Here is a 23,692-nt window from a genome sequence, read left to right on the forward strand (position 1 = left end):
CAGGAAACAGTTCAAGCGCGCCCCCTCTGGACTTAAAGGCTATTCTGACATTCTTGTGCCATGAACGAGACTCATAACCCAGCCCAGTCCAAACACTAGCAAAAAATAATTATATTCTTTGAAGTGCTTTGTATTTCTATGTAAATACCACGAATGGCAATCATTCAGTGCCATGGAATGTATAATGCTGTATTAAATTACATGGTATTACAATCTGATACCACTAGTTATCTTTTAGTGACACATTAAGTGACACATTATTCATTGCATTTTCAAACAATCTTTGTCTTGAAAAAGTATATTAGTTGTATTTGCTTTTTCATTTTAATGCTACTACAGACTGCAAAGAAAAATGTACACTGTAATGTGCAGTCAAAAATGATTTAGAATTAATGTTAACTACTAGATATATATTCTCACCCTAATTTATTATATTTAGTTTATTTTATAGAGGTTTCACGTGTGGTCTCATTAAATATAGATTTTCATTTTATATATGAAACTCAATGTAGGTGACATTTTCTTTTAAATATAGGTTTAAAAAACTATATCGGAAAAGTCTGTTGATAATATTCGCCAGTTTCCATTGATAAAGCTGTCGTCTGTACTCTTTCAGAGAGAATTCGTCCACAAAAGCATTGGTTTATAATTTTAAGCTTTTAATAAATAATAATAAGTTTTATTTATATAGCACCTTTCCAGAGCTCAAGGACACTTTACAATAAACAAACAACAATAAAGACAATTGACAAAGAGAGCAGACAGAACAACAATAGGCAAATGAGAGTGCAAGTACATTAAGAGAGAAATGATCTGCCCCCCATTGAAGCAAGGCGATGCCAAGGGACAACGAGGAGGCTGGAATCAGCGGATCGTAAAGAGCGAGTTGGGGTGTAGGGGAGAAGCAGGTTACAGAGGTAGGGGGAGAAAGGCTATGCAGAGATTAAAAGCGAGAAGGAGAATTTTGAATTTAATACGGTAAGCCACAGGAAGCCAGTGAAGATCATGCAGAATTGGGGAAATATGTGCAGAACGCTTGGTGTGGGTGAGTAGTCTGGCAGCAGAGTTTTGAATGTATTGTAATTTGGAAATGGAGCTAGCTGGTAAGCCAATGAAAAGTGCATTGCAGTAATCAAGACGTGAGGTGACAAATGCATGGATGACAGTTTCAGCATCTGAGATACTGATAAAGGGACAGAGCTGAGCGATACGACGTAGATGAAAGAATGCCAATTTAGTGATGGAGTTAATGTGAGAGTGGAAAGATAGAGAGGAATCAAAAACTACATCAAGATTTTTAACAGTACTAGATGGTTTGATAAGAGAGCCGGCGATCTCAGAGGTGAAGTTAGTAGGAATTTTATTAGTGAGTGATGAAGGTCCAGTGAAAATAATCTCAGTTTTGTCCATGTTAAGTTTTAGAAAATTTTAATGAAGCCAATCTTTTATTTCATGCACACAAGCAGAGATTTTGCACATTTATCTTTCTATACACTAATAAATATTTCTTTGTACTCTAGAGTATGCATATCGTTAATTAGTCATGATTTTACCAGGGCGTATTGCATCTTCATTAAAACAAACTTCGCATAGTTATAAGAGAGTACAAATGTAAACTTCACACGCCGCACCTTTAGAGGGCGATGGAAGACCTTTAATGTGAGATATTTGCTGTAGAAGAAGAGACTCTGACAGCGACAACGAGCACAAAAGTAGGTAAACGGGTTCACAAATGTATGATATAATAACTGTTAGGTGTCATTGCAAAGGTTTTCTGTTTTAAAAAACGCATGCAATCTGAAGCTATAACTTAGATGCGCTAGGTTTAAAATGAAGACTTTTCATCACAGTGCTAACAGGTCCATTGATAGGCACCACCCATGTAGTCTGCGTTTAATTGTTTTCGTTGTTATGTTCAGGTCTTTTAAACCCCATCATCATGACAACAGTCCAAGTGCCTGCTCCAGTTCCAGGTGAGACGTCGTGGGTCTCCGCGTGTCCCGGGGGTCTGTGGGAGGTGCGCCGAAGGTGGCTTGGAGAAAGAAAACGAGGGGACATCACGCCGATGCTGGGCTCACTGTGTAAGGTCAAGGTGCGGCGAAGTACTGTTACAGAAGGAGAAACACAACATACTGCTTCTCAAGAGCAGGAATCAACAGCCAGAGTTGATTCAAGCGAGCAGGCTACCTCTCACCCGCGCTCGCAGGACTCTGTTCTGCAGCTCCCGCTGGATGAGTGGTGCTTGTTGCGCATGGGCGAAGGGCAGTGTGACATCACAGAGGGCTGCCTGGAAGGCATGAGGGCTGGAGAGATGTGTGAGGTGAGGGCAAAGCTAAAATACAGACTTAAACCTGGGGTGTCCAGTCCTGCTCCTGGACGGCCACAGTGCTGCAGAGTTAAATTAAATAAAGATTTTCACCCTAAATCTAAATCTTTATATTATTTTAAATAACTGCTTTCAATTTGAAAATATTTGATAATCTGATTTATTCCTGTGATCAAATCTAAATTTTAGAGCATCATTACTTCAGTCCTCAGTGTCACGTGATCCTTCAGAAATAATTCTAATATGCTGATTTGCTGTTCAATAAACTTTTATTATTGTTATTGTCTATATCAATATTTAAAACATTTAAAATACGAAAACTTTTTTCAGTATAAGTATAATTTATTTAAGGAAGAAATTATAGAAATTAATACTTTTATTTAGCAAAGATGATTTAAATTGATCAAAAGAGATGATGAAGACACAAAATGTTAATGTTACAAAAGATTTCTATTTCAGATAAATGATGTTCTTCTGAACTTTCTAAAATTCTACTCAACTGTATTTAATAATAATAATAATAATAATAATGTTTTTTGAGCAGCAAATAAGAACATTAGAATGATTTCTGAAGATCATGTAACTGGAGTAATAATGCTAAACATTTGGCTTTGAAATCATAAAAATAAATTTCATTTTAAAATACATACAAAAAGAAAACAGTTCTTTTAAATAGTAAAAATATTTAACTGCTTTTGCTGTACTTTGGATCAAATAAATGCAGGCTTGATGAGCAGAAGAGACTTCTTTAAAGAACATGAAAAATTTCACTGCCCAAAAACTTTTGACTGGTACTGTATATATTAAGAAAGTTTTCCAGTGTTGTGGAATTGCACACATACACACTAGTCAAGCAGCCGTAATTACACAGAAAACTTGACTAAATATAATATTTAAAATACTTCACGCTTCTCTCATGTTTATATCTATGTGGTACAAGATTATCATACTCAAATCAATGTATTAAACAAGTTAGGTCAAAACAATGTACAATTAATAAAACAGTAGACAGATTATTATATTTAAATGTAATAGATTACGTTACTGACTACAAGCTTCAACATGTAATTTGTGTTCAGTAAAGAACTACATTTTGTTACTAATTTACCAGCACTGTGTGTTTATCATGGGAAAACACATCTCATCTATTAACTTTTTTTTTTTTTTCTTGGTGCAGTTTACGGTAAGTGCCTGGAATGCAAAGAACTCTAAAGCAGCAGTCAGTGATGCTAATGGTACCCAGACTGAAAACACAACAGAGCAGGGATCGTCTCAGCAGTCTGACTGCTTTACACTCCAGCTTCACTCTTTAACCCCTGGGCAGGAGTCTTGGCAGATGACACCCGGAGAGAAATGGTCTTGGGTGCTGTCTCACAAGCAAAGGGGTGGTCAGCGGTTTGGGAATGGAGATATCTGGGGTGCGACAGACTGCTACTGCAGAGCGGTGAAGCTGGCAATAACTATAAATGGCAAGACAAGAAGAAATGCCTCATCCACTGGATTTAAAGAAGCTGTGGATGGAGAGGATGATGATGATGATGCAGCTTTGACACCATGCTTTGATAAAGAAAATGAGCAGGCAGAAAGTGATGATGTCTCCATTCCTACTGACGAGGAGTATAAAACTGTAAAAGCAGAACTTCACTGCAATCTTTCTTTATGCCAACTCAAGTTAGGCCAGCTTGCTAAATCCAGAGACAGCAGTATCAAGGCCACTGAGCTGAACCCAAAGAGCACTAAGGCCTGGTACCGGCTTGGGCAAGCTTGCCTACAGCTGGGCGAACTGGAGGAATCTCGCATGGCCTTTGGAAAGATTCTGGAGCTCCAGCCTGATTCTGCATCAGCTCGCACTGCTCTGAAACAAGTGAACTCCAGATTGAAGGACATGGACAGTAAACTCGGTCAAAGGCTGAGCAAGATGTTTAACTAGAAAATCACTGAAAGTTGGGAATAATAAAAGAGGAACATGGGCATATGTATAAAAATCATAACAATGGTAAAGTGCCCAGAAGTTGTTTTTGGTCTGTCTTTGTAGCTTAACTTCAATGTTTAAAACTTGGAGTATGTTTACTGTATCTTAAATGTTCAATGTTGTAATTTGTCAATGTTTAAAACTACATACACTTGAAAGTTGTGCAAAGTCATGATACTGCTAGGACATTTACTGAATGTACTAAAGTTTGGTTTATTTTTGTAAAATAAGATACTGCTTTGATGTTTTGTTCTAAAACATGTTTTCATTATGGATTTATAACTAGTGTAGAAAATGATCAAAAGCCAAGTATACTGCATTCTTGCATCAAGTGTCAATAAACAATGTTATTTTTATTTTCTTTTTCTGTTTTTATTGATAAAGTTAACAATATGAACAATTAAACAGAAGGCATAGCATTACCTATTTCAAACATGAAATTATATAATATTTCAGGGAGTTGGAAAATATTATCATATCTTATTTTTTTGTTGTGCTGCTATTGCAGAAAATATTCAAATCATACTATAAACAACTGAAAATCCATAAATCTTTCCATTTTAAGCGTTTTTAATGAGTTAATTTTGTAGCCAATTGAATCACGTTTTCCATAAAGAGGCAGCCAATCAGACGACGCCGCCTCTCATCCGTTAACTTACATTAAAAAAGCCTTAGATGAGCTGCTAGAGACAAAAACTACACGTTTGCATTTGCCAACTCTACAAAACAGGAGATAATTCGTGAGGTAAGGAGATTATTGTATAATAACTAAGTAAACCAATCGATTTTACAAAAATATTCCTTGATGTTGCTGCAGCGGTGAGTTGTGTGACGAGAACTAGCGCGTGAGAGAACTGTTGCGCAATTAACGGATTTATGATTAAATACCGTAGTAAACCATGTATCGAGCCGTAACAGAGAATATAAGTGAATGCTGCTATTAATGTAACGTTAGATTATTAATGTTAGATTGTAATCACGGCCCAGCACGGACAATAACCTGTTGTAATGGCGGCCCAGCGCGGAAATAATCCAAGACCGTACACGGGGCCGCGAACACGATCTGCTTGATCTGAGGAGGGTAACGTTATGCCAAATGGTTTAATAAGTGCAAATAGCGTGAAACTATATACGTTACAGGAATACATTAACCGTGTCCTGCTATCGTTTTTTAGCAGTAATTAAAACTTTTGCTCATACTTCTAAAGCGGGATTTTGTAATTTGTTCGCCACTGCCTAAAAAGAAAATGGCTAAACGGAAATTGCAAAATAATAACTGTTTCCAAACTGCCGCCCCGCCACCGCCTTTTTATATAAAGCACTTTTCACCTCCACAGGACCCCGCTGGTCGAGTCAACGGGTTTTTATCGGTTACTGAGAGAGTGAGGCTGATGATACACGGGACACGTTGTTTAGCATTTTTTGCCAATCAACTTGTTTTGAGCAATGTTGCTTGGGCACTTTCTCTTTGAGAATGGTTAGCAATATGTTTAATCTGGATCCTTTAGATCGGCCGTGGGCCCTGTGTCTTGCCTGGAGGCCCAATGATATGATACATGGGGCAATGTTGCTGGGCAACATGAGACATGGGTCCCACGACCGATCTAAAGGATCCAGATTAAACCTATTGCTAACCAGTCTCAAAGAGAAAGTGCTCAAGCACAAAGTGCAGCTATAAATAATATCTACAACGCTGATAAACCAAAGTTTAGTTTTCAACACTTTGTAACTAAACCATACACGTAACATGCCACGTGGTGGCGTGACGTAAACAATTCTTTAATGATGAATCGAATGAATTGCTGAAATTAACATTTGGGTTCTGTAATTATTTCCCAACGTTTGGCAAGTAATCTTAAAATGCTGTGGTTTGAAAGTACATACAACCTGTACTCACTGTGGATCTGGGGAGCCATGTTATATAAATGGAAAATAAATGTTTTTCTCTATGCTTGTTTACAGGTAATACCCATAACCATTTGTGAACTATCTATAAAGGCGAGCACGCCAGACTCCTGCTAGAAGCAGTGGTATGTATGGATACAAGGTATGTGATTTCACAAATTCAGAAGAGATTTTCCAGGGTGAAAAATGGTGGTACTCATAGAGGAATCGTTCAGGCTGGAGCCACAGGTCTCTGTGGCGCAATCGGTTAGCGCGTTCGGCTGTTAACCGAAAGGTTGGTGGTTCGAGCCCACCCAGGGACGAATGCTTTTGTTTTTATGCTCTTATTTTTTGTAATTAATCTTGCATTAACACTAGGGCTGCCCCCGACTAAAGATATTCCTAGTCGACTAACACACCTCCATTTTAGCAATTAGTCGAATAATCGTTAATTTATGATATTAATATAAAAAACTTGCGTATATACAAGGAAAGGTATAGTCCAGGTTGAAGTTTAACACTTCCATATGACAGAATATGCTAAGCATGATATTAGCGCGTTCAAAATGAAAATGAAGCGCTTAAAACAGAATAGTAAAGCGTTTAAAGTATACAGCGCTTACGGACACCTAAATCATTGGCTGGAACGTTATAGGCTAATTAACATAAAAACAGCAATCACACTGCCTGTGCACTTTAATAATTTATGAAAAATACAAACTGTAACAGTTACATGTCAAAAAAAACAAAACAGTTTGAATAAAATAAACTAAAATTCATTCTTTAAAATAAATTAAATAAACATATTAGCAACTTAGGCCTAATAAAAATAAATAAAAAATAAATACTGTAACAAAAACGCTGTTTGATATAAAATTACAGTGGAAAATTAATATAATTTTTATATTGTTCAAAAGGATAATTAACAAAAACGAACAATTTAATAAATGCACATGGCACATCGCACAACGCCAAAACTTAGAATAAAAAAGAAGGCGGCAAATAAATCAACAGCCTAAGTATTTGATTAAATTGTTTAGAACAACTATATTTAAGACAAAATGTGGAACAAATAATTTAAAGAACAATAATACAAATAAAAAATATCAGAGCAAAGCCGCAAACTGCCATTAAGACGATGAGTCAAATTGCAAACATCAGACTAATTTTTCTTACAGAATAAAAAACAACTTCTGCATTTTATGAAAATGAATAAATAAAAATAATATGTACTTATTTATTTGTATAGCCCAACCGTTATAAAAATACCCGTTTTTTTATATATAGCCTAACAGATAGCAAACAGAAACACTACAAAAAGGAAATTAAGCATTCTTACCTAAGCTTTCAATTCGATTTAATTTTTTTTTTCATATTATGTGAGAGGAACACCAGCTTGTCTACGTTGTTGGGAAGAAGGGAGCTTCTCGACTTGTTCACAATGAAGCCGGCCTTTGAAAAGATGCGCTCTGATGGAGTGGATGTGGAAGGGATACAGAGGCGTTTAGCTGCTTTAGCGAGCTTTGGATATCGATGTTATTTTTTTTTTGCCACCATGCCAATGGTCCCGAATCAACCTTTGTTTTATCTGCCAAGTACATTTTTAGTTCATCCTTCTCTTGCATGCTCCTCCTCATCAAGTGTGCTTTGGTATACCGTGAGGCACGAGATCTCGTTGATCTCTCGTTGCTTTGATGTCTGCACAGCCCCTGATTGCGTAATTTTTTCACTTTATTTTTTTATTTTTTTTTGCGACTAACCAACTAATGAAAATGTATTCGACCAAGCCCTCTTCATATCGACTAACGTTTAGTCGACTATTTGGGGGCAGCCCTAATTAACACCGCAACATTTATTCAGACATTGCTGTTGCGCCTTAAGGCGATTCACTAGCGATGTCTGTGCTCATTAATGAATGCAATCACAAAGGTCTGTGGTAAATGGTCTTGGCCACTTTTGCCAAAAACGCATCTTCTGTTATTCTGAAAGGAATATTGATTTAAGTTTATACTATAAAGACATATCATAAAAAATATTGAACACTTAGGGTGGGTAGCACCAACAAGGATTAATTTAAGTAAGGTTTAGAGCTAATCAAGGATTTGTTGACCTGGGTTTTATTTTAAATTAGAGTTGTTAACAAATCAGGGATAATAATTGTAACCTGTGATTTAAAACCTCCATCTATGATTTATTTTCTCTGCCATGATGAATTCACCATTGCAATTAAACAGGAACAATGTTAATATTCCTAATCCTTTGTTTACTACCAAACTCTCTTTCTGACATAATTTGCTCGTCTCAATAACGGAAATAAACTTGTAAAATATCTGCTGTTTTAATAAACTACTGTTATTCAAATGGCTGCTCAAGCAATGAATACATTAAGGCAGTGCATATGGATTTCATAATCTTGGAAATATATTTATAGTATCAATTCATGGAGTATATCTTATGACAAAATTGCTGAGATAAGAGAAAACACCTGGAATGATTCACGGACCTCCGTTCGTGACCGCGCCGCCCTGTCCATTTGATCACGGTCTAGCAGACTTGAGAAGGAGAGGCATGGCCACGATCACTGGCACTCACTTCATCATCACTTCTGCCATTAAATATTTCTGTTTTCTTTGTGGTACGCCAAGACGCACCGAGATGAGAGACTGATTCACACCCTGGACTCGATAGCAGACGCAAGTTTAATACGGGCTGCCAAGACTCTCAAAATCTGCTGGCTCTATGCACTTTTATCGTAATTTTTATTTGTGATGAACACCTCTCTGAGACATCACAACATGCCTTCTATTTTTTTTTTTTTCATATATCAGCCACATGATTGTAACTGTAGGTAGGGGTGTGACGGTTAGTATATAACCGTGAGACCGGCGGTTATAGTTGAACACCGTCATTAGAACTCTATAACCGCCAAAACCGTGTCATTAAAATATTTTTTACAAACTTTTTTTATCAAAAATTATTTTCATTTTTTAGATCGGATCATAAGATGCGCAATATATCGGGAGACATGGTTTTTATGGTAAATAAAACTCGGCCTATGCCTCCTACATTAGCATTAAATATCTTTGCTGCATCCTTTCTAGAACAGACAATGGTTTTTTTTTTTTGCGGCTCGCATCAGCAAAGCATTGCATCGCCATAGACCGCAAAACAATCAGCGGATGGCGGGCGGGTGCGGCTTTGAAATTTGCTCAAAAAACGTTGGCGCGGATGATGAGTTTTGTGACAGAACTCCTTAATAAACTGAGGTCTGAAATCTCTGCCCCTTTACCGATCAGAGCACGCGCTGACACAGAGTTAACCCGCTATCTCCAAGAACAACCAATTGACTCTATGGCAGATCAACTACACCGCTTTTTTTAACCGCGACAGCCCTACAAACAGGTAAACGTTCCACAAAGGGCCTAAAACTAACTTTTTGCCACACCTGCCAATGGCCGGTGGCATGATAAAATTTACCGGCCAATTTTTTATTTTTATTTTTTAACGACCATGCAACTGCCAGTTATTACTAATACAATGACTTAACATATTTAAAAAAAAAATTGTCCTGCTGGTGCATTTTCCCTCAATTTTCCCTGTTAATTATTGCCATTTAACATTACAGTATAACTGAAAGACATTATTTGCAATATTTAATCGACTCTGAAATGTATAACTTTTAATTTAAAGCTGCAGTCGGTAACTTTTGACGCTCTAGCGGTTAATAAACAGGACTGCTTGTGTCTTGCAGTAGAATATTGTAGCCGGAGCTACTTGGCTCTGTTTATGTCTATGAAGAATCACAAAGGTACTGGGTTACTCCACCGCGGTACCTACCCGAAGCAATCTAAAGTAGTCAGAATACAAACACTTATTATAGGTGCACCCTAGTGATTCAGGACAAGCTAAAAACACGTTTTGGAAAATGGATTTATTCTGTAATCGCTTATTATATTCATTTTGTAAATTTTGAACACAAAAAAAAGTTACGGACCGCAGCTCTGATTGGTTGTTGACACGTGGCATCAGGGCACGTTATTCTTTCACTGAAGCAAGCGAACGATCTTGGCGTCCATGGGAAAAGTGAGGAACTAACTGATCTCTGATTCATTACAGTTTGCACATATTTTTTTTGTCGCGAACATTGATCTTCCTTCAAAACAGCTGGTACAGGAGTCACAGAATAACGTGCGTCATCACAATGACACAGCTTTAGATCTGGCTTTTGTTCACACAGCGCTCTTCCCGGGACTGAACCCGGCAATGTTACTAGGTCCCCAACCCGGGTTCAATGCCGGAATCAATCCCGGGAGGTGTTTGCGTTCACACAGAAGGCGACCGGGCAATGTTCCGGCAATTTGTCGGGTCCGACGTGCAGTTTGAAAGGGGCTATATTCTACTGCCACGACATAATAACAGGTTTAACAAATATGTAAAAAAAAAATAAGTTTTTACAAAAGTTACCTACTGCAGCTTTAAGTGATTAAACAAAAATCTTCACATTAACTTTATTATATATGCATAAACTATACAAATTAATCTTTATTCAAGCTATAAAAGTTAATAAGCAGCTGGAACAATCCAAGGATTTATCTTTTGTTCTTTTATTTACTTCAGTCAGACTTCAGGCGGTTTCACTTCAAAATCAGCGCTGTCTATTGTATACCTGATGTACATGATGCAGATCTAACACACATATAATTTTCTCCCAACTCTTTGCGGTCATTCAAGGCGTTAAAACTCATTTAAGACCATGTTTACAAGGTAACTCGCCAAAACCGTGTATTTAGACGTAATTGTGTCTGTTGAATCGCTACTTTGTGCGCTGTCTGAAGCGGATCAGCGTCTGTGTACAGCCGAACGCGCAGCCTTTCAAACTATAATTTACTGCGGTGTTTAGGTGGCTTAACCCCAGATTGTGTCGCCGCATTATCGGGTTATAAAGAATAAAGAAGGGAAAGGTTAATCTTCTGAGATGAAGCAGCAATATCTTTTAGGTAAAAGCATTTAGAATTGTGTTTAGGGACAAGTTGGCCATCACTGCTCTGATCTTATCAGTCCGTGTGAATCATATTATTTGATTCGCTTTCGTCGCTTATGACAGAACCCTAATCACGATAATAGTGTAATAGTGTAAAATATTATTATATTTATTATTTTTATGTAGGCCCTTGTTGCACATCTCAAATCCATGTATTAAAAATGTTGCTCTCCACGTAATGGCGTGACTTTACTCGCATTCATTATTAAAGAGCGACATCTAGTGTCAAGCTTAGAGTAACTACAACTACTGTTATTTATTAAAATTATTGTTTTTTTATTAATATGAAAATGTAAGTTTAATTAAAATGTTTTTTGTTTTTGTTTTGTCCTTGATTTAAAAAAATCGTTTAATGGGTTAAGACTTTTTTTGTTTTGTTTTTTGTATGGCTTTGATTTGATTAGTAGTCCGTGATTACTGGCAGCTGTGACTTGCTGTTTAAGAAAGCAACCTCTTTTAGTAAAAAAAAAAATGAAAACATGCTCTGAGCCATTTAATATTGCCCAATGGTTGATTTTGAAAGAATTCATGATTTCCAGTGATGCACATTGACAGCGGTCTCCTGGAGGTCTGTGGACAGGCGATACCTTTTGGTAAACTTCGGAAATTTCCTATCTGGCAATGTCTTCCTAATGTGTGATTTTGTTTTTGATGCAGATTTTCAGACAGGAAACATGTTTCTTCTTGAGGAAATAGGCCAGGCAATGCAACCACGAGGTCTCTGTGGCGCAATCGGTTAGCGCGTTCGGCTGTTAACCGAAAGGTTGGTGGTTCGAGCCCACCCAGGGACGTTAAATTTTCATTTATTTACAAAAAAAATTTGTATTTTTTTTTTTTTTAATATATTAATTATTTGAGTAATTAATGTGACTGTTATATAGACTGCTATAGTAGCAACCTAATAAAGTATGTTACTTTAATACACTTTTTTTTTTTTTAGTACAAACTGAAAGGTCTGCACTCTGCAGTTTGTACTAGCTTTTTTTTTTTTTTTACGTCTTTCAAGTATGTACCTTTTAAAATGTGGTGTGTTTGAAAGATTTTCAGTTTGATTTGACATTTCTAAGCTTTTGCATTCATATTCTAAACAATAGATATCAAATAGAGCAGTGCAGTGATCACATATTTTTTACCAACAAGAAGGAAGTTATGCTCACTCTGGTTCCCTTGACCAAAAACCCAATAGGATTTATTCATTGGTTTTTGGATTATTGCAGACTTTGTGACCAAAAAAATAATGATTCTTAACACATTTTGTTCATAATAATAATCTTTACAAATAAACTTTATATGCACTTTGAAGCCAAAGTAAAGAAGAAAAATGTAAATGTTGGCTATAACAAGCTAAACCACGTTTGCATGACTTTACATGAAAACTCGGCTTCCAACAGCTCTTTAATTAAAAATATTTGTCATTTAAAGTTAAAATTAATTTGCAATAGTATGATTGTAAACACAATGAGGCTGTGAAAGTAGTTTGATAAGTTTACCTGTTTATGATGAACAACCTCTGTAGTCCAAGTAACAGCTTAAAAAAAAATCAATGATGTACTTTATATTGCAGAATAAGGTGTGGAAAATCTTGAGTTTGTGTTAACCATTCAAATAACACATTCAAGACAATGGAACCCATTTCTGTTTTTTGCAACAACAAAAAACAAACAATAATTTCTCATCTCTGTCTGCGGTGTATGGTACGTAGACAAAGCTTCACTTGAAATAGACTAATACTTTGTAATATCAGATATCTTGTTTAGTAGATTTTTTTTTTTGTTATCTTGAGCATGAAGTAAAACAAAAAGACAAAATGAACCTTAACAATTATTAATTTATGATAGGAATTTATTCAATGTAGCTCATTTCTGAGGTCTGCTTTAGTTTAAACCTTATGGAAGAGCGGCCTCTTGTGTTAAACTCGGAGTAAAACTGGAACATTTAACTTCGACCCTTGCTTTTCCTGAAGAGGGCGATAGAAGTTCACTATTGGGAGATTCCATTGCCTTTGCTTATGGTAACCAGAGTTTACCAAACAAAACAGGTCACCAATGGCGACAGACTGACTGCTTTTGAAAATAATACACAAGTGTAATGTGACATTTAATGCGAGGTAACTAATATTAGAATAATTACTGTAAAACTCTGCAATAAACCATTGAGAGTCGTTTTTGTATTAAAAAAATCTTATTTAAATTGGCATGATGATCTTGAATTTAGTGAAAACAGGTGGTGGTATGTATAATTTACTGTACTATGATGGCATAGGTTGTAGGTGGATAAGTTATTCCCTTTTAAATCACTGGGAGAGCTTATCTGCTCCTAACCGTTACAGAAAACCGAATTCACAACACGAGTCCAGATCTACAGGTGACCAGTTTTTCAAGTGTTCAGAAACCACTGGCTGCAAAAAAAAAGAGAGAAGAGGTTATGAGGATTTTGAGTAAAAAGCATGAATATTTGTTTGTGTTTAGATCATGTCTGTATGGAAATACAAAGCCCATGTGGTTGTGGAGTGAATGTCCTACTTGTTGATTTTGGCACAACTTGGCTCCCTACAAAGAAGTGGTAAGTGTTGAAAAGATCTTCTGTAAAAACCTAAACCTACCTTTGTCTATAAACTGTCCGAGTTGGAGTGGCAGCCATTTTTAACCAGATCTCCACAAGATCCTGCCCACAAGAGTATGACACAATTGTAAAGCTGAAGTTCCCTTAAAAGTGAAGTTCTCTTAAAGGTGCAGTAGGACATATAAATTCGTGTTTATCTAATTGAAAAATAGAAGTGTGTAGCTTCTTTCAAAAATGAAGATAAAGTGTGGATTTGGTAATGATATTGCTGTGAAATGGTGTTCACCCACCAAAAATTATGGCTTCAGTCCAGGGGGGTATTCATAGCCGAAATAGCTCAGTTGGGAGAGCGTTAGACTGAAGATCTAAAGGTCCCTGGTTCGATCCCGGGTTTCGGCATTTTGACTTTTCATTGTCTTGAAAAAGTACTATACGTTTAACAAAAATGATTTGTATGATTTCAACATTAAAAAAACTTTTTTTTTTTTTTTTTTTTTTAAACGCTAAACACAAATAACAAAATCACCGCCACACACAAAGCAATTCTGTGTATTTGCTAATTGGTATGTAGTTAAATTTGATATTGTCCAATATTCAACACCAAAGAAAATGGAGCCATCAAATTAAAAAAAGAAAAGTTTCTTTCACCAAGAAAGACAGGATTAGAAAAATATAGTCTTATAAAAAAAAAAAAAACAGATTAGGCTCACTTTATTGTCTCATTGTGTGTGTGTTTTGAAATGTGATAAAACGGCCAGGAGACAGTGATATAAGGTGTGGAACATTTAATAAAATCTCAGATGTAATCATTTGATTACAGAACACAATATAACAGTAAAGGCACCTGAGCAGAGAGAACCGATACAGTGCAACAGATTGTCATAAAGACACACAGGTAAATATAAAGCAGCCCTGCTGGAGTTTTATTGTGAGCATTTAACCATTTTTCTTTTCTGTTATAAGTATAACACATTACACTTAAGACATTTTTCATTTTCTTCCAGGAATGACACAAGTATATTATTTCCACATATTGTATACATTCCCATGTATTGTATACAGTATTTCAGTATTTTTTTTCAACATCCCTTCTTCTTTCTACTGCTCTAGCTTCTTTTAGACTTTCCTTTAAGTGCTGCTTTATCAAACATGGATTGACAGGCAGATAGCTGACACCACGAGTCCATTATAAGAATGAAAGGAATGACAATCCACAAAATATTCATAAACACAAAGTAGAACCAGAAATAGATGGGGTGACCATATTCGCTGTGAATATATCCGTCTCTGTGCTCAGTGAAGAAATAGAGGACTGCACCATACAGCTGACCTGAAAGTAATGGTGGATGTTGAACTTAATTGTGCCTTTTAACATACTTATAACATGCATACTTAATGTGGAAAAAATAACTTTGCACATATTTTACAGTGCATCAAAACATATCTTACCTAGAGATACAATAAGTTGCAGGACAAATCTGTAAGAATGATTATACAGGAAGGCCACAACAATCCATATACTAAAGGGACCCCACAGGCACGCGGTCACTGTCTCCATGCTAACGGTGAAATTATCTGCTCTAGAGAAAAGATTCCATAAAAGGAGGTTAGATTCAATGCATAGACTCATTTTTAATGCACAAACAAGCATGTGTATAACTTACATTGCATATCTGCTGTCTCCTTTGGAATATTCTTTCCCTGTAGAGGAAAACAAGCATTTTTGGTATTCAAGGGTTGTTAACGGAACATTTTCAAACTATTTTAGTCAAATAGACTTTTAGCCCCACTCACACAGTTGAGAAAGGAAACTCTGGTCTTCGGGAATGATGGTGTAGTATAAAGAGAACCATCCCTCAATGACCCCATGGATGAAGCCACACACGGTGAACCAGCACAGAGCTAACCTCCTCCCTCCACTGAGTCTGCTTCCAGACACCTTACGGCCAGTCAGTGACCAGGTGGCGAGCAGCAGTATCCCGGACACAGAGAACAGGAATATGAGAATCTCTGACATTGAACGGTCATTAGCCACATAGTTGGGAATGGACAGGTTGCGTGGCCAATAGGGATGAGTTATAGTGTCTGCTTCCTTCAACATCTGTAGACATGGAAGAAAGATATGATAGAGACAACATTTTACAAATAGTAGCATTAGTAAAACTGTCCATCTGGAGATACAGATCTTTTATTTAATGCTAGATAACTTGGAAATAATACTACATGGAAATTACTTAATATGTCTGTACTTACTCTGATGAGTGGTGAAATGTCCTAGAAATGTGATTATTTCCTGCGTTTCTCTTTGTTTAATATAACTGTCCTCTTGGAGGTGGAGAGTTAAGCAATGAAGTGCTCAAATCTGCTCTTTGAAACTACATTATCAAATTGCACAAACATCGCGCCACCATGTCACATCCCACGTGTTTCACGCCGCCCAATCACTAATAGGTTTTGTGAGAAGAACAGCCCATCGTGAAATGTACTCGGCTTACAGTTGGATAATCTCCTCGGAACATGCATGTCGTCACATGTGATTGCGAAGTGTGTATATGTTGGTGAAATATATAACACATTTTGTAAATTAATACGTTTTGTCTCGTAAATTGATCTAAGCGTTGATAAAGTGATGACTAAAATAAACGGAAGCTCCAAAGTTAAAAACAAAAAAGCACACCCCTTAGCCGCGTGATAGGGACTTATCCCTGCCGTGACCCGGATTCGAACCGGGGTTGCTGCGGCCACAACGCAGAGTACTAACCACTATACGATCACGGCGAGCTAGCGGAGGTGATGGACGTTGATGGTGGAATTGGGCATTAATAATTGTACATGTACTTACAGGCGATCGTTTTCTTTTTGTAATATTTTCTTCGTATTATTATGCTGACATGCACTCATACTACTTTTTCTAGCATGGGAATCACTTGAGCACGAAAATAGATAATTTCCGATCATAAACAACGCAGCATGTTTGCATCTTTACGGAGGCTAGTAAAAATAAAGTGAAACTCTGCCATATATCTTTAATAATTGAAATCTGCTATGCTGGATACGACATTAAAATGTTTAACAGGAATGATGGACACTATAAAGTCTGGACTTTTGTGTTTAAAAAAAAAACTATGTACATATACAAATATTATAATAATAAATTAGTTTGCTATAAAATTGGTAAGTATCTCCCATATGGTCTAGCGGTTAGGATTCCTGGTTTTCACCCAGGCGGCCCGGGTTCGACTCCCGGTATGGGAAGCAATTGTTTTGTTTTCAGCGTGAATAACGTGTATGCACAGTATAAGAAATTTTATTTAAATTTTTTTTAAGAATTCGAATCGCTACAATAAAAAGCCACAAGCGAGTTAAAATTACACACAAAACACACAGTGTGAATATTGATTACACATTTCTTCACTCATATTTTTTGGGAAAAATAACGTTATAGGTGTGCTTAAATGAGCATGCAACATACATCCTGTAAAATATAAAGAATTCACAGAATTAATTATATTCTACGCAATCTCTACGTAACAGAGCTAGCAGATGTCATGTGACTTAATGTCACGTGACCCGTAAAGGTTCTCCAAAACTACTCTGATAGCGTTCAGCAGGAATACATCTCTTTTCATTCTTCATCAAGTTGTTTATTTTCTGCTGTTTATTGGTGTTCAGTTCTGTTTACTCAGATAAAACGACAGAAATGCGTGTTGATCAACAGCTTCGTTAGGGAAAGCAGTTGCTGCTTTTCATGGACCAGCTCGAGGCTTTGGAGGAGAAACGACATAAACTTAATTCCCTTATAGAGGAGGTGAAACATTCAGTTACACTTAATTAGACTGAGCACATATTAATATTAATTAATACTGGGAATACAATCCAGCTTGTTTATAAATGCGTATTTTAAACAGAAACATTTTCATTTGTAATCTGAATATAATTCCATTAATTATTTTAATACAGGGATGGTTTTCAATTGCCAAAGCTCGTTATTAAATGGGAAATAAGCAGGTCTCTGCTCTGCAGTACGCTAGTGAGATGGAGGCGCTTCTTTATGTTGAAACCAGGTCTGTATCATTCATCACAAGCAATTAAATAACATTAGCTTGTGCTTAAAACTCAGTCATTTACCTCGATCCGTGTGCTTGTCTTATAACAGTGTGTTGGAAGATGAAACAGCTGAGTTTAAATGTGAGCGGAAAGAGAATAAAACAGAACGGAAAAACAACACGATAGAAGACATTGGAGTGAAAGAGACCGGTATGTCTTTCCACATTGTTGCATATCTAATATTAAACATGTAGGAGCCTAAACTGTAATTGTTTGATTTTTTTTGTTGATGACAACATTATTTAAATTTCAGTTCTTAGACGGCGTATAAATACCATACAAAAGGGGTTTAAAGAGGAGGAACAGGAGACAGACCCTAATGTAAAAGCAAAGGCAGAATCATCCACACCAGAGCACAGCGATCCTTTAAAGTGGTTTGGAATCCTTGTGCCACAAAATCTGAAACATGCTCGGTCTGCTTTTAAGGAGGGTGAGCTATTTTGTCTTTTATATAAATTGTTTGCTTATGCTGTATTTAAGTTCATCCTTCCCTAGTGTACCGATGTGCTGCACCTTTGCTGTGAGGCCTATATTTGAAGTTTAACTTTTATTTATTATATTATCTTTTGTTCTTTCTTTTATTTTATTTTTGTTAATTATATTGCTTGTATTCTGGGTTTATTGAAAGATTAATAATTTTTAAAAACACATGTCCCCCCCCCCAGTCATCACTCTCTCAGCAGAAATCGCATCTCTACAAAGTGCAATACTTGCTACATGAAAAGAGATGCAGGCACAGATGAAGGAGAAGCAAGAAAAGACAGAGACTCAACCGGAAATAAAAAAAGAATAACTGTGACCTTACTCACTTTCATCTATAATCTTTATTTATTGAAATTTTGAAACTTTTGTATAAACATCTCAATTGCCCTGTGTTGAATAAAATGAAATGTTTGTGACATGTCAAGAAATCACTGAAAACACTCACACTTACTCTATGAACAATGTTGATTTCTAATAAAAATATCTTTGATTATCTGTATTGTCTTTTCAACTTAATTTTGTCCTTTTAAATGTAAATACTCCTGCAATCATTATTTATCAGATATTTCATGTGTCACCTTTATTTGTACAGTGGTTGTTACAATACAGATTGTGTTGAAGCAGCTTCAAAGCGAAAGACGGGAAAAATAGCATTAGAAACTCGACTAAGGGAACTGTTCATATAGTTCATATAGTTCTCAGGTTTCAGCGCGGATTTTGATGTCAAGAAAAGTTAGGTAGATACTAGATAGACAAGAATTATATTTGGCATGTTTACTTAAGTTTTGCTTGAATTCAAGAAAACATCTTATGCGTATGTAGCTTGGCATTTTTAATCTAACACATTCCTGCTGTGAAGCAGCTCTAAAAGTCATTTTAGTGTTGGTTCAGGTACAATCCAATACCAGTCTGAATTTCATTGAAATCTATGTTTATAATCTATATTAGTAAATAAAAAAGCATTGTTCTAGTCGTTTCTAAGTAGCTAAATAATATCTGTCAGATAATTAAAGTGCATAGCCAAATGCATGTTCTTTTCCATTTTAAATTGAACAATTTGTGAAAGGTGGGAAGTTAATTGGGTATGTGTTAGATTAAACAATGCCAAGCTACATACGCATACCTGGAAGATGGTTTCTTGAATTCAAAAAACAAAAAAAACATTTAAGTGGAAAACGTGCACGAGCAGTAAGTATCAGGCGCGTCCTCGCCTCTTCTTGTCTGAGCAATAAAATAACATTTAATCACTGCATTGAATTAACGTCCATAACGAGAAACACACACATCTCCTGTTCTTTGTTGTGTTTTTTTTTTATAAGCCTTGTATACATCTGTAAGCGTCTCACGAATAAAATCCAAATATTCTGAGGCGGAATGGTAAATAAATAAATATATTCCCCATTCATCGTCTACTTCCTGGTGTTCATCGGAAAAGAGCTGCTAGCGGATAGCGATGTTTACGGTCGGATCTGACACCGGGCATCATATCGTTTGCGCGACCGCGTAGATTTGACGGACGTCATTCTTTACGTTTTTACTGAGACGTGTAACCGAGAAGATGTCTTCACAATGACAGGACGATGCAATCAGTGTCAGACCAGGTGATCACGCTATCTCAGTCAGATTACTATCCTGTTATCTCTATGATGAGACGAGGCTATTAACATTGAATCTCAAAAGCTAGACTAATATTTGATAAAAACGCAAGAGGATATAGCATTGTTCTCGTTTGTAAGTGTGTTACTCTTACTGTATTGTTACTCATATCGTGGAAGATTTAAGATCACTGATGGCGTCAAAATCTAAGGTGTCCATTCTGGATTACTTCAATATCGTCTGTGAGGGAGAAAATGGCAAGATTGAATCTAACTGCAAAGCTTGTGGCACAAGGATTCAGGCTAAACGGACAGTTACTTCTAACTTTGTTACACATTTAAAGGTAGGGTTCATTTTTTTATGTTTTGTATCTAATAACATGACAAATGTGAGTGGTTTAACAATGCATGGCCATTATTCGGGGTTATGGAAATTTAAAAACTAATTAAAATTGTAATTTTCTGGTCAGTAGTTACACATATTAATAAAAATAATAATAATAAATAATAATTCAATATTTTTATAAAATGTACTGTGTTAAAATGCAATTTCTGTAAAGTTGGTTTATGATATACAAATGACTGGAAATGTCAAAGAAGTTCAATATCCATAAAGTGCAAGAATCTTCAATTTTCTGCTCTTTGTGTGTGTTTTGTTTATATGATCATGTATTGGGTTCTATATGTAATTCACCCGTATATAATTGTCACATTCACAGCGCAAACATCAGGCCATGTATGATGAGTTTGTGAGGAAGAAAGATGTGAAAAGGGAGGCAATGCAGATGTGTACTGGCCCTCCAAGTGGCAGAGTGATCTCTCAGAGTGGTGCTGGAATGAACAAGTTTGACTACAGTGACCCCCGCCAGTCCCTAATTTCAGAAGCCATTGCCAAGATGATCATCCGAGACCTGCAGCCGGCACAGATAGTGGAAAATGAGGGTTTTCGGGAGCTTCTTCAGCTACTGGAGCCCCGTTACATACCAGTACCATGCCATTATATACAACAGCAGCTCCTGCCAGCCTACGTCACCCAAGTCCAACTAGCCGCCAAACAGGCTTTAAAAGGAGCCGAGTCCTGCAGTGTGACCCTTGACCTGTGGAGCTCTGTGGGTCATAACACTAGTGTTGGGTTTCTTGGAGTGACTTGCCATTTCATTAACACAGACTGGCATATCAGATCCGCTCTTTTGGCATGCTTACCTCTTCCAGACCACAGCAACACTCAGCAAGTGCTCAGCGAATTTGATGAGATCTCTGAGTCCCATGGCATCTCTGGCAAAGTGTTCAGAGTCGTTGCAGACTTGTCGCCCTGTGAAAACAGATCAGCTTTTCGTCTTCCTGGGTTCAATCTCGTTAGAAATGGTGAAGAAGATGAAGAAGATGGTAGCGATGAAGAGTCCAGTGCAGGGGAAGCCAAAGACGCCATTAGTAGCAAAGAGAACAACAAGTCTTTAGATCAGTGTCTTGGTCGAAGTAGGATAGACTGCTTTGCTCGATTACTAGCTCAGTGTGTTAAGGAAGGAGTTTGTGGTTCCCCTCAAATATCCATTCCTCTAAACAAAGGAGCCCACCTGTATAACTACATAATTGCTACAGTGGCTCCTGAAAAACTTGTCCAAGTGTTCGGCTCCAGCACCTCAACAAATTGGCAAAGACCCTCATCCACATACAAGTGGAATGCTCAGTTAAAAATACTACGGCAAATGGTAGAGTCAATGGATTTTCTTGAAGACATTGTGGATAGACATGACCTTGTCCTCAGTAACTTAGAAAAAGCAGAGCTACGGGAGCTGGTTGAAGTGTTGGAGCCCTTTGAGGAGGCCTCAGACATGGTCCAAGGCGACAAGCATGTGTCCATCAGCCTAGCCCTGCCATGTGTGCTAGGTCTGCGCAAGCACCTGGCCGAGGTCGTTACTCACCAGTGCTCTGGGATCGTGATGGCATTGTCTCAAGCTCTGGACCGCAGACTGGCAGGCATTCTTGAGGACCCGCTTTATGTAACAGCCACCACCCTGGACCCACAGTTCAAGCTGTCCTGGAGCAGTGACAGCGACTGGCACAAACAGGTGCTGCTGGAAGAGGTTGGAAAGCATACTCGGCCTTTGAGTCCACTAGAACATCACTCAGAGGCCCAGCCGTCACCGTCCAAACGCTGCAAGCTGTTCTCTTTCATTAAGCAGAGGCCTACCACTCAGGCCAAGACTGTGGAGCAGGAACTGTCCACATATCTCCACGAAGAACCCACAGACGAGGATCCACTACAATACTGGAAACGCAAGTCCATCGATTTCCCCCTCCTCTCACAAGTAGCCAAAAAAGTTTTTACTGTGCCAGCAACAACCACATCAGTGGACCAGATATTTAACATGGTTAGTAAGACACTCAGACCAGAGCAATGCCGACTTCTGCCAAAAAATCTGGACACTCTGATTTACCTGAAGGCTAACTATAGGATACTTTGGTCCTAACTGCAAAGAGAGCTATTTTCTATGGATTTTCTTTTTACAGATATCACACCAAACACCTCAAATGCAAAATGGGGATTGTGCCTGATATATGTCTATCTATAAAGAACTGTGCATTTACCCCAAAGTAAACAAAATACTGTTGTCAGCGAATACAATTTTTCTTTTTAGGTACAAAAGTTACGCATAAATTAGATTAAGAAACTATTATGAGTAACAATTTATAATAACTTTTTTCTATCTATCTATCTACCTATCTACTTACTATTTGAAAATATAATGGAATCTAATGAAAATGAAAGTTATTATAAAATGTTAACCTATTATGACTCATTATCTGATGCTGGTTGCTTTTATTGAAGACTTATAAAACATTATGTTCTGTCAACTCACTTTCTTCACCCAAAACTGCAACAAGATCATACAAGTGCAGTGCATACTGTACTTATTCTTGATTAATTGTTAAGTATTTACATAACAATTTTCCTTCATTATCAGCATGACCAAGTACCCCAGAAAATACACACTTCTTGTAGCCAAATGCTTTCTTAAAACACCTTTAAGAAAAAGAATAGTACATTTCCAGCTAAATTAAACAATGTTATGAAACATTTAGTGTATAATAGTTAGCTTTATATTAATCTAAGGAAAGAACTGGTCAAATAGAGTTACTGTGTAGCTGACAGGCTTTTTGTGTTGGCTCTTTGTGTACAAAACCCACAGGGTAGAAAGCTGTAGGCAGGTTCTGTAATTGAAAATAATTACATTTCAGGCCTATGGGGAATCGGAGAACGCTGATGGTGGACTGCAGTCTCTCGCTGGCAGGACTGAACCGAGAGCAATCAAGCCTGTGGGATATTAAGAAGAGTTGTTGTGCATTAAGGACCTTTTGTTATGAAAAGACATTTCCATTTCAGTAAAAGTGTTTGTTATCAAACCTGACATGTTGTTCTGTCATAACTGCTGGGTCAAAAAATAATATGCCAAAGGTCAAGCAATTTCAAGGTCTTTATAGCACAATCACTGATGTCAGTGTGTGCATTTACAGTTATAAGTACAGCACGCTTGTGCATCCCAACAGAGTTTATGCGTGCATTGTATTCTGATCATGTGGAGAAGAAAATAGCAAAAGGACCTTCAATCAATAAACTCAATTTCAAACAGATTGATGTATAAGGCGGGGCAGCACTGCTGCAGTGCAGATATAATGAACATTTGTGAGTGTGTGTATGTGAATCCTGATTTCAGTTTCCC

At 37.1% G+C, this 23,692-nt stretch overlaps 3 protein-coding genes, 5 non-coding genes and 1 pseudogene across 11 annotated transcripts; 7 read left to right on the forward strand and 2 right to left on the reverse strand.

The window, feature by feature from the left end:
* The first annotated feature begins 1,463 nt into the window (after window positions 1-1,463).
* Window positions 1,464-4,654, forward strand: LOC113069128 (FK506-binding protein-like). The gene is made up of 3 exons (XM_026242121.1): window positions 1,464-1,712; window positions 1,920-2,320; window positions 3,504-4,654. The coding sequence occupies exons 2-3, from the start codon at window positions 1,940-1,942 to the stop codon at window positions 4,254-4,256; spliced, it is 1,134 nt and encodes a 377-aa protein (XP_026097906.1). The 5' UTR covers window positions 1,464-1,712; window positions 1,920-1,939; the 3' UTR covers window positions 4,257-4,654.
* A 1,777-nt stretch (window positions 4,655-6,431) lies between these two features.
* trnan-guu (transfer RNA asparagine (anticodon GUU)) lies at window positions 6,432-6,505 on the forward strand. Its single transcript has one exon. It is a non-coding gene; the product is annotated as a tRNA-Asn (tRNA).
* A 5,435-nt stretch (window positions 6,506-11,940) lies between these two features.
* trnan-guu (transfer RNA asparagine (anticodon GUU)) lies at window positions 11,941-12,014 on the forward strand. The gene has a single exon. It is a non-coding gene; the product is annotated as a tRNA-Asn (tRNA).
* Window positions 12,015-14,111: 2,097 nt separating this feature from the next.
* trnaf-gaa (transfer RNA phenylalanine (anticodon GAA)) lies at window positions 14,112-14,184 on the forward strand. Its single transcript has one exon. It is a non-coding gene; the product is annotated as a tRNA-Phe (tRNA).
* A 371-nt stretch (window positions 14,185-14,555) lies between these two features.
* ebp (EBP cholestenol delta-isomerase) lies at window positions 14,556-16,193 on the reverse strand. Its single transcript, XM_026242126.1, has 5 exons — window positions 16,039-16,193; window positions 15,580-15,886; window positions 15,450-15,486; window positions 15,235-15,365; window positions 14,556-15,115 (listed from the first exon to the last, which is right to left on the reverse strand). Exons 2-5 carry the CDS (start codon window positions 15,884-15,886, stop codon window positions 14,892-14,894), a joined length of 699 nt encoding a protein of 232 aa, XP_026097911.1. The 5' UTR covers window positions 16,039-16,193; the 3' UTR covers window positions 14,556-14,891.
* Window positions 16,194-16,491: 298 nt separating this feature from the next.
* On the reverse strand, window positions 16,492-16,563 carry trnah-gug (transfer RNA histidin (anticodon GUG)). Its single transcript has one exon. It is a non-coding gene; the product is annotated as a tRNA-His (tRNA).
* Window positions 16,564-16,968: 405 nt separating this feature from the next.
* trnae-uuc (transfer RNA glutamic acid (anticodon UUC)) lies at window positions 16,969-17,040 on the forward strand. Its single transcript has one exon. It is a non-coding gene; the product is annotated as a tRNA-Glu (tRNA).
* Window positions 17,041-17,310: 270 nt separating this feature from the next.
* On the forward strand, window positions 17,311-18,868 carry LOC113069131 (coiled-coil domain-containing protein 115-like; annotated as a pseudogene).
* A 134-nt stretch (window positions 18,869-19,002) lies between these two features.
* On the forward strand, window positions 19,003-23,380 carry LOC113069129 (zinc finger BED domain-containing protein DAYSLEEPER-like). 4 transcript variants are annotated; one of them, XM_026242124.1, is made up of 4 exons: window positions 19,003-19,976; window positions 20,183-20,314; window positions 20,690-22,342; window positions 23,211-23,380. In XM_026242124.1, exons 1-4 carry the CDS (start codon window positions 19,956-19,958, stop codon window positions 23,298-23,300), a joined length of 1,896 nt encoding a protein of 631 aa, XP_026097909.1. In that variant the 5' UTR covers window positions 19,003-19,955; the 3' UTR covers window positions 23,301-23,380. The 4 variants fall into 4 exon arrangements, with proteins under 4 accessions (XP_026097909.1, XP_026097910.1, XP_026097908.1 ...); XM_026242125.1 differs by lacking the exon at window positions 23,211-23,380 and having other exon boundaries at window positions 19,003-20,106; window positions 20,690-22,591; XM_026242123.1 differs by lacking the exon at window positions 23,211-23,380 and having other exon boundaries at window positions 20,151-20,314; window positions 20,690-22,591.
* The last annotated feature ends 312 nt before the right edge of the window (window positions 23,381-23,692 follow it).

The sequence above is a fragment of the Carassius auratus genome, unplaced genomic scaffold (assembly GCF_003368295.1).
Source record: "Carassius auratus strain Wakin unplaced genomic scaffold, ASM336829v1 scaf_tig00000876, whole genome shotgun sequence".
Lineage (NCBI taxonomy): Eukaryota > Metazoa > Chordata > Actinopteri > Cypriniformes > Cyprinidae > Carassius > Carassius auratus.